The 14,944-nt window shown below is 33.3% G+C and overlaps 1 protein-coding gene across 2 annotated transcripts; it reads right to left on the bottom strand.

Moving 5' to 3' along the window:
- Positions 1 to 6,845: 6,845 nt before the first annotated feature.
- Positions 6,846 to 13,812, bottom strand: LOC143621032 (SKP1-like protein 21). 2 transcript variants are annotated; one of them, XM_077092565.1, is made up of 10 exons: positions 13,667 to 13,812; positions 11,530 to 11,612; positions 10,899 to 11,120; positions 9,974 to 10,165; positions 9,786 to 9,896; positions 9,645 to 9,723; positions 8,996 to 9,120; positions 8,725 to 8,909; positions 7,993 to 8,126; positions 6,846 to 7,104 (listed from the first exon to the last, which is right to left on the bottom strand). In XM_077092565.1, exons 2-10 carry the CDS (start codon positions 11,557 to 11,559, stop codon positions 7,073 to 7,075), a joined length of 1,110 nt encoding a protein of 369 aa, XP_076948680.1. In that variant the 5' UTR covers positions 11,560 to 11,612; positions 13,667 to 13,812; the 3' UTR covers positions 6,846 to 7,072. The 2 variants fall into 2 exon arrangements, with proteins under 2 accessions (XP_076948680.1, XP_076948681.1); XM_077092566.1 differs by lacking the exon at positions 13,667 to 13,812 and having other exon boundaries at positions 11,530 to 11,624.
- Positions 13,813 to 14,944: the final 1,132 nt, after the last annotated feature.

Raw genomic sequence — 14,944 nt, 5'->3', positions numbered from 1 at the left:
TTGGATTAGAGGTGGTCAAAAAAACCGGTCCTCGAACCGGTTTGCCGGTTTAAACCGGAAACCGGTTTTTAAGAAAACCGGTTTTTTGTAAACCGGTTTGACCGGTTTACAAACCGGCGGTTTATATATCGGTTACACAATTTGGAGCCAAAACCGGTTTTATAACCGGTTATAAAAAAAACCGGTTTTTTTTAATAACCGGTTATTAAAAAACCGGTTTTTTTAATAACCGGTTTTTTAAAAAACCGGTTTAAACCGGTTTTTGACCGTTATAAAAAAACCGGTTAACCGGTTAAAAACCGGTTTTTTCCCGTTGATTAACGGCCATATAGCCGTTTTTTATAAGTTTTGACCGTTTTTTTTTTCCCCCATTTTAACCCCACAAACATCTATATATAGCTTAGGTTGGGTATTGGTTAGATCACACTCGATTATACAACTCCAAACGCTCTAAACGTTTATTACATACGCGATTATTTTGTTATCTCACGCTCAATTATACCACATTACCACTCCATACGCTCTTATTTCGTAGTCGATTATCATGGCCTCCCAAAGTGCTGCTTCATCCGTCAACATGGGTGCCTCGAACACGGGAGAAACGGTCGTTCGGGTCATCCCCACGAAACGAAACCAAGATGTTTGGCAACATTTCGACCTATGCGAAATGTCTAACGGTACTTAAAAGGCTCGATGCAAACATTGTTTGAAGTTTTATGGCAAAGATGCAAACTCCACTTTAAGAGCGCATGTACAAAGGCCCTTTTGCAAGGCCTTGAAGGACGAATCGGGAAGTAGTTCGCAGCCGGAGATGACGAATCAAGGAACGGTGTTTACGTACGACCTTGAAGCGGTACGTCAAAAGTTTTCAAACTTTGTGATTCAAAATACACTTCCTTTCAACCACTTCGACAACCCTCAATTCACGGAGATGATGCAAAAGTATGTTCAACCACGCTACCAACACGTAAGTCGTTCGACCCTTAGAAGAGATTGTCTTAAAGCTTGGAAAAACGCTAAATCCGAACTAATTTCATACTTTTCAAACTTACAAACTGGTGTAAACTTAACAACGGATGTGTGGTCGGTACCTAATGGTTCGCCCGACTCATACATTTGTGTGACGGCTCATTGGGTTGACCCCGGGTCGTGGCAAATGATGAAACGAACCGTTGCGTTTCAATTGTTTGATTACCCGCACACGGGTAGAAATATTTTTAAACTCTTGGATAAAGTCATTCGACAATACAAGATTGAACATAAAATCTTTTCAATTTCGTTTGATAACGCGTCCAACAATACGGCCGCGGTTGGCCATTTAAAATTAAAGTATAAACCTATTTGTGATGGAGCGTTTTTTCATAGCCGATGCATTGCACATATTATCAACTTGGCCGTGCAAGATGGGTTAAACGTGATCGAAACGCAAAGAAACAATTTTAAAAGAATGTTACGAGATGTTTTTAGCAACAATAAAACATTTTCAAGATACAAAAAATTTTGTGATGAAGCTAATTGTCAATGGTTGGGGCCCAATTGGGATTGTCCAACAAGATGGAACTCGACTTGTGATATGTTTGAGAAAGCCATCCAACACAAAGAATCACTAATTGCGTTTCATCAAATAATGTCAAGTAGGGGTAAATGTGCACCGTACGATCCTAGAAACTGGTTATTGATTGAGATCGTTACGGAGGTCCTTCAAATTTTTAAATCTTGCACAACTAGTTTATCCGGGGTTTACTATCCAACAAGCCCCATTGCTTTACCAAAAATTGCTGTCATGTGCACAAAGTTGAGTGAACTTCATTGTAGGGGTGCACCTTATTTTGATATGGGTGTAAAAATGAAAGAAAAATTTAGAAAATATTTTCAACAACTACCCGCTGTTTTGACATGTGCTGCTGCGTTAAACCCTTGCATAAATGTTGGTGGTGTTGAAGCTTTAATAGAAAAAATTTGTGATGAGCTAGAGTTAAACGACGATCAAAACCCCTATTATAACCAAACTTTAAAGAATGCTTTCAACACCACCTTGTCTAACATGTATGATGTTTACCTTACAAAATACGGGTCGTCTTCCCAAATTCATGACTCGTTAAGAGCTGTTGCCCAATCCCAATCCCAAACCGACCTTGAAATGGGGATGTACTACATGATTTGGGAAGACGCCGGTAAACGTCAAAAGGTAAACACCTCAAGCAGTGAACTTGGAAGGTATGGTGGTACCAACTTTGTGAAACACATGACTCCAGATGAATTTAGAAGTCTTGATTTGCTGGCTTGGTGGAGAGGTAAGGAGGATGAGTTTCCGATCCTCGCCGCCATGGCCAAAGATTTACTAACGGTCCAAGCTTCCACGGTAGCTTCGGAGTCTGCTTTTTCTGTTTCTGGCAGGGTTATATCGATTAGGAGGACTCGACTCACTCCACCAGCTGTAGAGATGTCTATTTGCTACAAGGATTACTTGGACGCTTTAGATAGGGCACAACATCAACGCTCACTCGAGGGGGAAATGGACTATGAGGCGGGCTTGTATGAAGACGAGGTCAATCAAGGACACACTCAACCAATGACCGATGAAGAAGCCGCGTACGACGATTACCTAAGGAATAGCTCGGGATCGGGTAGCGATGAAAATAATGAGTAAGAAACAGCAAGTTGTTAATGTAATCGTGTCTAAGCATTCTTTAATGTTTGTATTTTTGAGTTACGAATATGCGATAACGATTTAATGTTTGTATTTTTAATGTAAAAGCTATAAATGAAAGTTATGTATTTTTGAGTTACGAATATGCGATAACGATTTAATACTTGTAGTTACCGGTTTGCCTTGTAGTTACCGGTTTGTTTATACTGTGAAAAAATAATGGTTATTTAAAAAAAAAAAAAAAAAAAACCGGTTAACCGGTTAGACCGGTTATTAAAAAACCGGTTAATAAAAAAACCGGTTTATTAACCGGTTCTAACCGGTTCACAAACCGGTCGTAACCGGTTTGACCGGTTATGGTTTTCATGCACAAAAACCGGTTATTAACCGGTCCGGTTATTAACCGAACCGGTTTTTTTCCAGGACGAAAAAAACCGGTCCGGTTAATAACCGAACCGGTTTTTTTAAAAAAAACCGATTTGTGCACCTCTATGTTGGATGATGATGAATCATCATCACCCATAAGGGTTGGAGGAAGATAAAGATTTGATTGACTAAAACATTGTTGGTATGCACACCTCTTTTTGGATTGGAAAGAGACAAGAGCATCGCTTAGCTGTTTTTTTGGTTAATATTGTTTACTCAATTTTATATTATATTCCAAATATATTTTGAATAATATTATAATTTATGTGATGATATATATTTTTTTTTAACGGCCAATTAAGTAACGCCGGGTACTCCGTACGCGGCCCCCATTGTCTAAAGGTAGCCCGAGCCTGCCACTAGTCCGGACGGACGGAGCCCCTAGCGGTCCACCTATTGAGGGATTCACCGGATAAAACCCGACCTCCACGCCCGCCAAACGGCACGACAGCGAGGAGCCGGTAAAACCGGGTGAGGTCAGGACTCGAACTATGGCAAGCCAGAGTCATCCCTCATATATCCCATATAAATTGATGATAGTGAGGTTCGAACTCCCTACCTCTCACTTAAAAAGTGAGTGCTCAACCATTGAGTCACAACGAACTTATATGATGTGATGATATTAATTGTACTTTCTTTTGTATAAATATAATCTTGAGTTTGTAAGTATTTTGATAGTGATATTTGATTAATGGTCAAGTATTTTAAATTTTGAACTAGAATGAAACAAAATCAGTTAAAATGATGTGAATCTTTGTGTTTAACTCATGTTTGAAACATGTAGTTGTATTTAGTTTCAAAGACATCAGGATGATAATGGAAGACAAGACGAGTAAGTGACTTTCACTAGTATTCATATTATATAGATATCAAAAACATTACTTACATTTTACGAAAAATCAAATGATTTTGGTATAGCCAATCAAGGATGACTCCTACAAATTTTTCTATAAAATTATATACATAATAATTAAAAAGCTATTAATAATTAGAAACATCATGTTACATTGATTGTACTCCTATTAACTTTGTCCACAAAGAATGGTCACTATAAGATATTGAAGGAACTTAGCATAACCAATAGCCAATCTTTCAAGAGACATGAATGAAATTTATGGGACATTCACCACTATTCATCAAACCAATCTCTACAATTATTATTCCTATAAATAGCTTAACAAAAAATCATGTCTATATTCAACTTTCACAAATTTTTAGTTGAAACTAGTTTTTTATTTTTATTTTAGAAGAATTTAATTAAATAGCTACAGTATGCATCGCGAAAAGGGAAAAGATGAAAAGGATACACTCTCCCTTCTCATGAACGGTTTGTGTATACTAACTTCTCTCCCTGAAAAACGCAGATGAAAGGTCACCCACGGACGTATATTGCAAATGGTCTAAGAACGTGTTATATATTTTTTTTATATGGTATGAGATAGGAACTTTAAAGTAACTTGTTAATGACTTCATCCTTTAAAATACAAAACAAAAACGTAGAGAGTAACAGAAAGTAAAAAAAAAATTAAATAACTAACAACGCTCGGTGGTGCCAACAAACTCGTTTATACAAGAGCTTTCATGAGTTCCCACAAAAGTTCTATTTAATTTCTAAAGGCACGTGTGACCTCCAGGTAATTCTTTAGGTATTTTAAAATATTTTAACTAATCTATAGATTGTTGATAGAGGTTGAATCAAGACCGGCAGGCTGAATTTGTACAAGCTTAAACCGAGTTGTTAAGTAATAAGTATTACGGTCATGTATGATGGGGCCTTATAGAGGCGGCTAAAGCCCCTACACCACCTTCTGATGTATTATAGGGGTGTGAAGGGGCATGGGCATTTCACAATAATGTTCACACATGTTTTGAAGTGGTAATAGTTGAACAGACATCATCCATTACACGTTAAACAAAGTGATTATTATGTGACGAAAAACGCCCCTTAAGACCTTAAGAGGCGTTAACAACCATTACGCATGGCCTAAGACGAGAATGCTCATTAGGTATCATAACAAGATAGGTGTATAAGTTCCACAGTCCCACATTATATTCTTGGCTTGACAGGCATGATTGGTTATCCAACAAGATCCTTACTTTCTTATGGACAATGATTGCTTATAGATTGATTAAGCAATTGTTTCTTTCTAATATCAGTTTCTAATTTCCAATCAACAACAAGCAGATCTATAGGACATACACGAACACATGCTTCACAAGCAATGCATTTATCAAATTCAAAGTGAATTCGGCCGCGGAAACGCTCGGATGTGATCAATTTTTTGTAGGGGTATTGAATAGTTACAAGTAAACGATTCGCGTGTGATAAGGTAATCATGAAACCAAATGAAATAAAGCACTGCGATAAGACCCCATACCTAAAGCTAACATCATATAACCCAATTGAGACATTGTGGAATAGGCTAAACCTCTCTTAATGTCTTTTTGAGCAAGAGCTAAAGTAGCTCCGAAAAAAACTGTCAGGTAACCATCATACTTTTCATCTTTGTAAAATACAAAGATGATACAATTTTCTTTACCAGTGTTTTATTTCAACTAAACCATGGGAAATATATGCAAAAATTCTTAATAATACACATGTAGCTTTAAATTTGATACATGAACACATTCCTATTCACATTGGGTAGGTTTTATCTAGGTGGTTATATCCAGTATTGTAAAGATCGCTAGTGGGATAAAGACAAACGATTAATCGGATCTATACTATTTAATAAATAAAGCTTTCTAATGTCACATGTCATCACTATATTAATTCTTACAAAAGTTTTACTCCTCTCTCTCAAGTTAAATACATTTCTCTTTTTAATATTTCATTTTTCAAATTTTAATAGTTCCATCCTAATTTAAAAGAATTAATACCATCATAAATTTGTTAATTTTGAGTAATATAAAAAATATTGCATTAGTTATGTAATATAAAAAATATTGCATTAGTTATTAATATTAGATTTTTATAAGTAATCAATATGAAACGGGTAAGCTTTTTTAACCGGTTAAAGTATCAAACATTGTTCATGCCAAAACAGTTTAAGATTAGAATGAGTTTTGTTCCACGAGTTGATTTAAAAAAGTAGTCATTTACAACTAAGTTTTGATACAGAAAATAACAAAGAAATAATTTATGATTTATGAATTTTCTAAGAACTTTTTATTTCTAAATTGCGTAATATTTAATTTTTTTACCGTATGATATATCTTTCTATATATGATACATTTTTTTGTATTTCACATTATGTTATTATTTTAAAAAATTACTTATTCTAATCCGTGTGCTATACGGGTAACTAACCTAGTTGTTAATATATAATTTTCAGTTTTATATACACACACGTTTTTGTATGTAATTTTTAGTTTTATATATACACAAACACATTTTTTCCGTAAATTGGCTACAATCTCACCAAAAACTGCTGATTTTTGATTGAATTTTGCCGGAATCTACTGGTTTTGGCCAAAACCTTATAAAAAAGGCGCTTAAGTCTGATTAATCTTGATTTTGGCCAGTTTTAACCATTGACCAATTAGCCCAAAATTAATAAGTTAATTGAGAATTAATCAGCACCTAATCAAGATTTTTGCAACACTGGTTATAACTAGAGGTGTCAAAACATATGCGGATCGTGCAAAATGTCAAAACAGATGCTTTTTTAGTACCCGTCTAGAAACAGGTAGATTAATGTTTAATCTTGATGTACTTTAGCAAAGTACAAGACATTGTTAATTATCATCTTTTTAAACTTTTTTAAGCATTAGTAGCTATTACAAAGTGCAACTTTAATTATAATCCAACTAAAAGAAAAAATAGTTAAATAAAACCAAGTAAAAAAAACATATCAAAATTGCATCATTTTGGGTTTAACAGACTAACAAAAGAGAAAAAAGAAACATAATTTAGATGGTTTACAGTTGAGAATCCCATGCATATTTCTATTCTCTTTCGGCAAGTCAAAAACTCAGTCCGGGTCGTTTTAAACATCACTTCTCATGCTTCTCCAGCCCTGATGCATCTGTCCATTACAAAAGACACTTATGTTAGCAGATGATCACAACCCGTTTGACCCGTTTCCCTCTATAGCCTAACTCGTTTAGCCCGTTAATAATATGACATAACCTAAAATCAACTAGGTGATGCACTAGAATAACAAATATTTATTAGTTATTTTTCTATGCTAAAATATATGCCGATATGTAACTTGTATCCGACACTCAAACTCGTTACATTCCAGTAGCAAATGCGCAACTTTACAGATATACCCTTAAAATAAGCATGGCATTCCATTCCATTCTATTTTCAAGTTGCATAGCATCTACAACCCAACAAGAACCGTCCCACCTATCTAAGGGTAAAACAGGAATAATATAATAACAAATTATCTAGCTTAACTTGTCCGATCTGTTTATAAAAAACAAAAAAACAACCGCCATAGAAAAGACAAATATTTCACCTTTTTTGCTTTATAGTTTAAATCACTGTGATCATTTTAATACACTTTCCTCCATTTATAAAAGAATAACCTCCACAAAAACGAAAAACTATTTCACCATCTGAATACGAAAACTAGTGACGAAATGGTTGAAAGGAGTTGGGCTGGGTCAGGTTGACACGAAGTGACGAAACACTTTTTGTTCAATACATTTAAGTTTTATAAAAACTTGGTGTGCTAAGAGCAAATTATATTATTTCTAAACTATTATAATGTTCCTAATACAACAATTTTGAGCGCCTTTTGACATGTTTTCACTTTTCACATATTTTCTTGCTAATTTTTATATGACCTTTTAGATGCAATAACTAAAATCGACCCATGCATAAGTAAATGAAAATAAACTAGCACCTCCAACAGGAAAAAAAAAGTAGAAAAATAAATTGGTGAAGATTAAGAAAGTATACATACGTGAAAGTTTCGTCGAGCAACCATTCCCGTTAATAGAATATAAACTCGGTCTTCTTTCTTGACCTAGTGATAAAAGCTCCTGCACTCTTTCTGGCCAATCAGAATTCAACCTTCTAGCAAAGTCCTCTACTTCCCTGATAAACGAATCAAATCAAAACACACACACATATAATATATATATATATATATAGGATCATGTGAGAACCATTTTGAAATTGAGAACTTTGAGAACCATTTTCGACCTCAAAAAAAAATTCTTTTTAAGAAAAATATAAAACAAAAAAATCGCAAAAATAAAAAAAGTAAAAAAACAAAAAAAAATGTATTTTTCATCCCGTTTTTATAAAAAAATCAAATTTAAAAAAAATATCGGTTTAGCAAAATTATACATATACATATATGTAAAATACGTATTTTTTAATTTTATACAAGTTTTCCTTTATACACATATGTACAGTTCAAATAAATGATAACGTACATATGTGCAGATTATGTAAATCGAGATTAAATAAAAATATACGTGTATAATTAGGTTTTTTTTAATGAAACCGGGATGAAAAATAAAAACACTTAGTTTTTTTACTTTTTTAAAATTTTCATTTTTTTGTTTTAAAATTTTTTTAAGGTTTTTTTTTGTGGCCCAAAATGGTTCACAAAGTTCTCAATTTCAAAAAGTTCTTTTAAGATCCTCACCCATACATACATACATACATACATGTATGCAATTTGTACCTGTCAATTTGCTCTTTAATTTCAGGATCTATGCCATCTCCTATGTCGCAATCATCAAAATCATCATCAAGAGCAAATCTATCGTCTTCGGAATCTTGCAACTTCAAAAGCTCACTGATATTTGGTAGACAATGACCACCTTTGACCCTATCATCACGGCTCACAGAACTAATACCATTTGATTCCTGAAACAAAGGACAAATATCTGAATTATTAATGAACATGTTCTTATCACATATGACTAACAGTTCAAATAAGGATTATTAAGAACCTTGGCACCATTGTTTAGAGAAGAAGAGGTGTTTGAGTTTGTGCATACAGGAGACACGTTCTTTTGTTGGTTCTTTCTTCTACGGTTTTTCTTTTTGTTCTTCGCTGTTTTTACTTCCTTAGAATCTGCAACAAAGAGTTAGTAATCATGTTAATGAACACATATGTGTGTATATGTGTGTGCAGCAAAGAGTTTCAATTAATTTGTCGGGTTTTTTTTATGAACAAAGACAACGGCGAAAACATTTTAATTTTGTACTTTTTTCATTTTTTATTTATATTTTGAGTTATGATGTTTTTTATTGTTTTTTTTTTGGATTTTTTTAGGGGTTTTTAATCTTAATAAACACCCTCAAAAAAATCCAAAAATATCAATAAAAAAATCATAACTCAATATATAAAACAAAACAAGTAAAAAAACTAAAACGTTTCGTCCATTGTCCTCGTTTCATAAAAAAAAACCGAAACCCATTTGGACCCGTTCCGACCTGGACCCATTCTGACCCAAACCTGTTGACCCTAACCCATTCTGACCCGAACCAAAACAACTCATTTGTTAGTTGACCCATTCTGACCCTAACCCGTTCCGATCCAACCCAACCCATTTGCCACCCCTATGTGTGTGTGATACATATATGCGCTAAAGGTACCTCCATTTTCTCCATTAATAAATGACAAGAGTTCATCAACTGAACGATCATCTACATGCTCTGTTTCAACTTCAATGTTCTGAAGATCCAAATATCACATGTGACAATAAGTCAAAAACAGGTATTCGGTACTGAAATTACCTTGAGTTTCTCTTTTTCTTTTAATTCTTTCCTCTTTCTTGCATAAAGTCTATTCAACAATCGTATACGCGGGTCATCAGTTATATTTTTTAAAGGCTCCAACTTTTCTTCCTGCAGCAGTTATAATATACATTAAGACTAAATGAAAGTAAAGCATACAAAATAATATATATGAAAGCATAAAACACCTCTGTTAGATCATCGGGTATGTGAAAAGTTTCACGGATTTCTTCAGGAGTTTTCCCTTCAATCATTCTTGCAAGTGCCCTACTGGTAAGATCAACTAACGGCTTTAATTGCAAACTGTCAGCTGCAGACGTTAACTCACACAACCTATTTGTGTCCATACGTATAAACTTTTCGTCAAATGACTTCCGCTCCTATATAAAAAACCAAGTTTTTTTTCATTAATCAAGAAAAATTTTATATAGAATCACTATGTTAACTTTTCATGAATTTCAACAAGATATGAATAAGTTGGTCATTATCTTAATAAAAGATTTTGTAATCATAAACAATACATATACTTTAATGAAATTGCACTAATTTTGACGTTATATAAACTTTATTAACAGTATAAAAGATTTTGTAAACTTTAATGAAAAATTTTATATAGAATCACTATGTTAACTTTTCATGAATTTTTAATGGTACGCCCTACTTCCGGTGCGCGCATATAATGTATATATGTGTGAACCCTCGGGTGGGCAAAAGTGAAAAATTTTGACTTTGTTTTACTAATCTCGTGAAAATAACGTGTAAGTGGCGGAAGGTTAATCAGGCATCATGCGGTGGCGTTGATAGCCGAAAGACAAGGGTAGTAGGGTACATGCACCAATCGACGGTGTCCCGATGGTTGAGTGCTATGTGCCTTATGTCCAAGGCTTGATGCAAAACTACTATCGAGCTGGGGGTCTCACCGGAAGCAGCCTCTCTATTCCTAAAGGGTAGAGATAAGGTTGTCTACATCTTACCCTCATCAGACCCTACCATAGCTTTGCTATTGGTGGGATTTACTGAGTACGATGATGATGATGATGATGATGATGATATAAACTTTAATGAAATTTGAACCTGTTTTTATATAAAGAAGTTAGTTATTTAAATGCATACCTTGTTAGAGCGCCCTGGGACTTGATGGAATCGACAATAATCAAGAATTAAACTTAATGTAACGGGATTGACTCGTGCTGGAAAAGAAATTGGATATGTTTTCGAAGAACCCATGCCAGCATGTATCTCATGACATATAAAAGGACAAAATATGGCAACTTCTTGTTCCACTTGTTGGATCGATCCGTCAGCAGTTTGAAGCCATATATATGACTTCATCATCTGAAATAAAGCATCAGAATATAATCATGATTTTGATGCTTTCATGGTTCACATGAGTGATTTATGTATTCAAAAACTGCATTGACTGTTTGATTTAACAAAGTTGTGGATTGAAACCACATAAATATTTTTTTCTGCCTATTGAATATTTACAAAATACTCTTCTGTTTTTAATTAGCTAGTATTCCACCGTCGTAAAAATAATATATAAATGTAAGATTATAATAATAATATTGTCAGAATGCCAGCCTTGTTTTAAATCGTTATCCAAGAGACATCACCACACATTAAGCGTTATAAAATACAAAAATAAAAGTATTGTATGCAGCTCTCCTTATACACATAACAAGTCTAAAACCGTATACTAATGAAAGAACAAAAAAATCAAGAAGAAAAGTGAATACAATACCTCAGGTTTAATCACGTCAGGTTCTGACATTATGCCAGGATGATAAATACTTAAAAGGGACGCTGTGCTGGTAAATTAAAAGCCTGTAATCAAGATATTGAGCAACAGATATTAGCATTTACACAATTCTCATTGTTAAATATATGCATCATAATATATATTCTTTTTTGCACTTAAATTTCCACAATTCTCATTCATTCTTCAAAAGCAGCATTTTTTGGCGAATTTGCAAAAACAACAGTTAGCTTGAATTTATCTAAGAAGATAAGTCTGTATGTTAAGACCGGCTTATAACACTTTACAGACATGCAAATTTGTGTGGTAGCACAAGCATGGCCAATTAAGCATTACACACGTTTACAACAAAAATTATCCAAAAACCATTTCTTTCCTATTATATCATTAGGCATGAAAGTACTAACAAAAGCAATGCTAAAGAAATTGCTAAAGAAATTGGCACAGATGTTCCTTAAAATATAACATCAAAGTTTACAGGCTCACCCACCCTTACCAAATACCGAAAAAAATAAGAAAAAAACTGCATTCTGTAACTTTTAAGTATCGGTAGCCTGCTAACCATGTAACTTCAAATATTCATTTTGACAACCGAGAAAACAACACTAAATAAACAAAAGCAGCCTGATTCATTAAGATGCAAAACCATAAACAACGCCACTAGCATGTTTTCAACTTTATAAAGATGTATCTCTTGGTGCACAAATTAAAGTATACTCTGCTTATTTTTATATAATTAACTCTAGCAACTAGATAAATAAAATCATTCAATAACCGTACAAAACCCTAACACTTAACCCTTATGTCTTGATTAATTATAGCAGCTTATCGAACAGATAATATCGTAATATCATGACAATAAGACCAAATTTTAAAAAGAAAATTTGTTCTTCACGTGTTAACATCTGAATCAAAACTACAAAGTTTACAAACTTCACAAACAAAAACAAACTTATTCGTTAAGATGCAAAACCCTAAACATACACGACTAGCACATTTCCAACTCTATAAGAATGGACTTCTTAGTGCGCACAAATCAGTACAAATTCTGATCATTTTAATAAGATTAACTGCAGCAACTAGATAAGCAAAACAGCAAAACCCTAACACTCAACCCGTATATCTGGATTAATCATAACAGCTACTTAAACAAATATTATCATAACAATATCACCAAAATCATTCACAGTCTGTTCAAAACCCTACACCAAATTTTCCTTTAAAAAAACATTTTTTTTCATCAACTATTAAATAAAATCTATTCAAGCTAATTACTTTAAGTAATAATCAAACACTCACTAAATTACTCCAACAAATTCATCAATTTTGCAAAACCCTAACACTTTATAACAGCTACTCAAACAAATATTATCACAACAATAACACCAAAATCATTCACAATCTGTTCAAAACCCTACACCACCTTTTATTAAATAAAGCAAAAAAACATTTTTTTCTTCAAATATTGCAAATAAAATCTATTAAAGCTAATTACTTTAGGCAACAAACAAACACCCAAAATTATTCAAAATCTGTTCAACACCCTAGGCCAACTTTTATTAAAAAAAAAACATTTTTTTCTTCAAATATTGCAAATAAAATCTATTAAAGCTTATTACTTTAGGCAATAAACAAACACCCAAAATTATTCAAAATCTGTTCAAAACCCTAGACCATTTTATTATTTTTTTTCTAAAAACTGGAAAAATAATGATTTTTATTCTTCAAATATTAAAAAAAAAAAAAACTATCAAAGCTGATTACTTTAGGCAATAAACAAACACCCAAAATTACTCAAAATCTGTTCAAAACCCTATACCATTTTTTTTCTAAAAACTGAACAAAAAATGAATTTTTTCATCAAATAATAAAAAAAATCTATCAAAGCTAATTACTTTAAGCAAAAAAAACAAAAACCCACAAAAATAACCCGAATTACCCACAAACCCACCAACCCAATTTCGCAAAACCCAAACCCGAACCCGGTAACCCATCACCAAATTACAAATTAGGGTTTAAATATTCCACCAATTAACTAGCAAAAACTTGGGTTATATCTCAAATTCTCATACATTTGTGAAAACTGAAACGATTCAACAGTTTGGTGTATGTATATATGTACCTGAGTGAATAAGATCTGGTGGGTTTGATTTCAAGAATTAGGGCTTTGAAAATTGGCGGGTGTTTAGATGAATCAATTAGCGGATAAGAAGACGATAGATAGATGTGTGAATTTGTGTGTGTTTGTTTTCGCTATGTGGTGAGACTGTGTGTATGTGATTGATTATTATTATTATTATTATTATTATTATTATTGTTGTTATTATTATTATTATTATTATTATTATTATTATTATTATTCATATTTAGGGATAGAAATGTGAGGGGTGTGTTTGTGTGAAGAGATAAAGTTTGGGGTTTTAATTGTAAGTTTTGTAAATTTAGAGTTGTTTAATTTACCCCCCTCTCACATTTCAATCATGTCATTTTTTACCTTTTTGTTGTAACCTTGTGTTAGTGACTCGTAGGTTTGTTCACGAGCCGAGCCAGGGTGGGTTCGAGCATGAGCTCGAAGTTGAATGAGACCGTTTGGCTAGGCTCGAGCTCGAGCTTGAAGTTAAATGAGCCAACGAGCTGAGCCATGAACTGATCCGAGCTTGGGTCACGCTCATCTCGATTACAAAAATGATCCTGCTTGACTCCGGTTGTTTCAAATCAAGTTTTTTAGATGGTTTTATTCGGGATTTTATCGAGCAAGCTATGAGCCGCGAACTTTATGAACAATCCTATCGATTCAGTATGTAAATGAGCCGAGGGCTAGGTTCGGTTTGTAAGCGAGATAAACACGATGCTCAATCAAAAAATGTTAGAAAATGTTCGTTCAATTTGGCTAGAAAACTCGCTCAATCAAAAAATGTTAGAAAATGTTCGTTTAAAGTGAAAAAAATAAGTAATGCTAGAAAACTCGCTCGATGCTCAATCAAAAAATGTTCGTTCAATTTGGCTCAATTTGTATTTAAACATATTTGCTCGATTAGGTTTATAAACAAGCCAAGCATGAGCATGCCCAACCTCATATCAGTTTGACTCATGAACAACCTCGTCTGAATTGATGTATAATATGATTTTTTTTATTTCTTTACCGTGTTTGATTATTTTTATGACTATATATCACCGGTAATATTACGATTTATTAATGTTGGTAAACATTAAAGTATGATGGTATTGTAACCTATAAATGTTGTTTAGTTTGCTTGGTGTTATTAAGAGAATAGATGCATTGAATAAACTTTAAATCCGAAAATTAATTGAATTTAACTCATGACAACAAACAACTGCAAATATAGTTAAAAGGTGTATCGTAACAATTAATTTATTGCTATGCGTTAAACATTGTAAA

This window comes from Bidens hawaiensis, unplaced genomic scaffold (assembly GCF_021521415.1).
Source record: "Bidens hawaiensis isolate Kalapana, Puna unplaced genomic scaffold, B.hawaiensis_p1.1 tig00002772_1, whole genome shotgun sequence".
NCBI classification, from domain to species: domain Eukaryota; kingdom Viridiplantae; phylum Streptophyta; class Magnoliopsida; order Asterales; family Asteraceae; genus Bidens; species Bidens hawaiensis.
The sequence above is the reverse complement of the archived record's forward strand: the minus strand, read 5'-3'. Positions and strand labels throughout refer to the sequence as shown.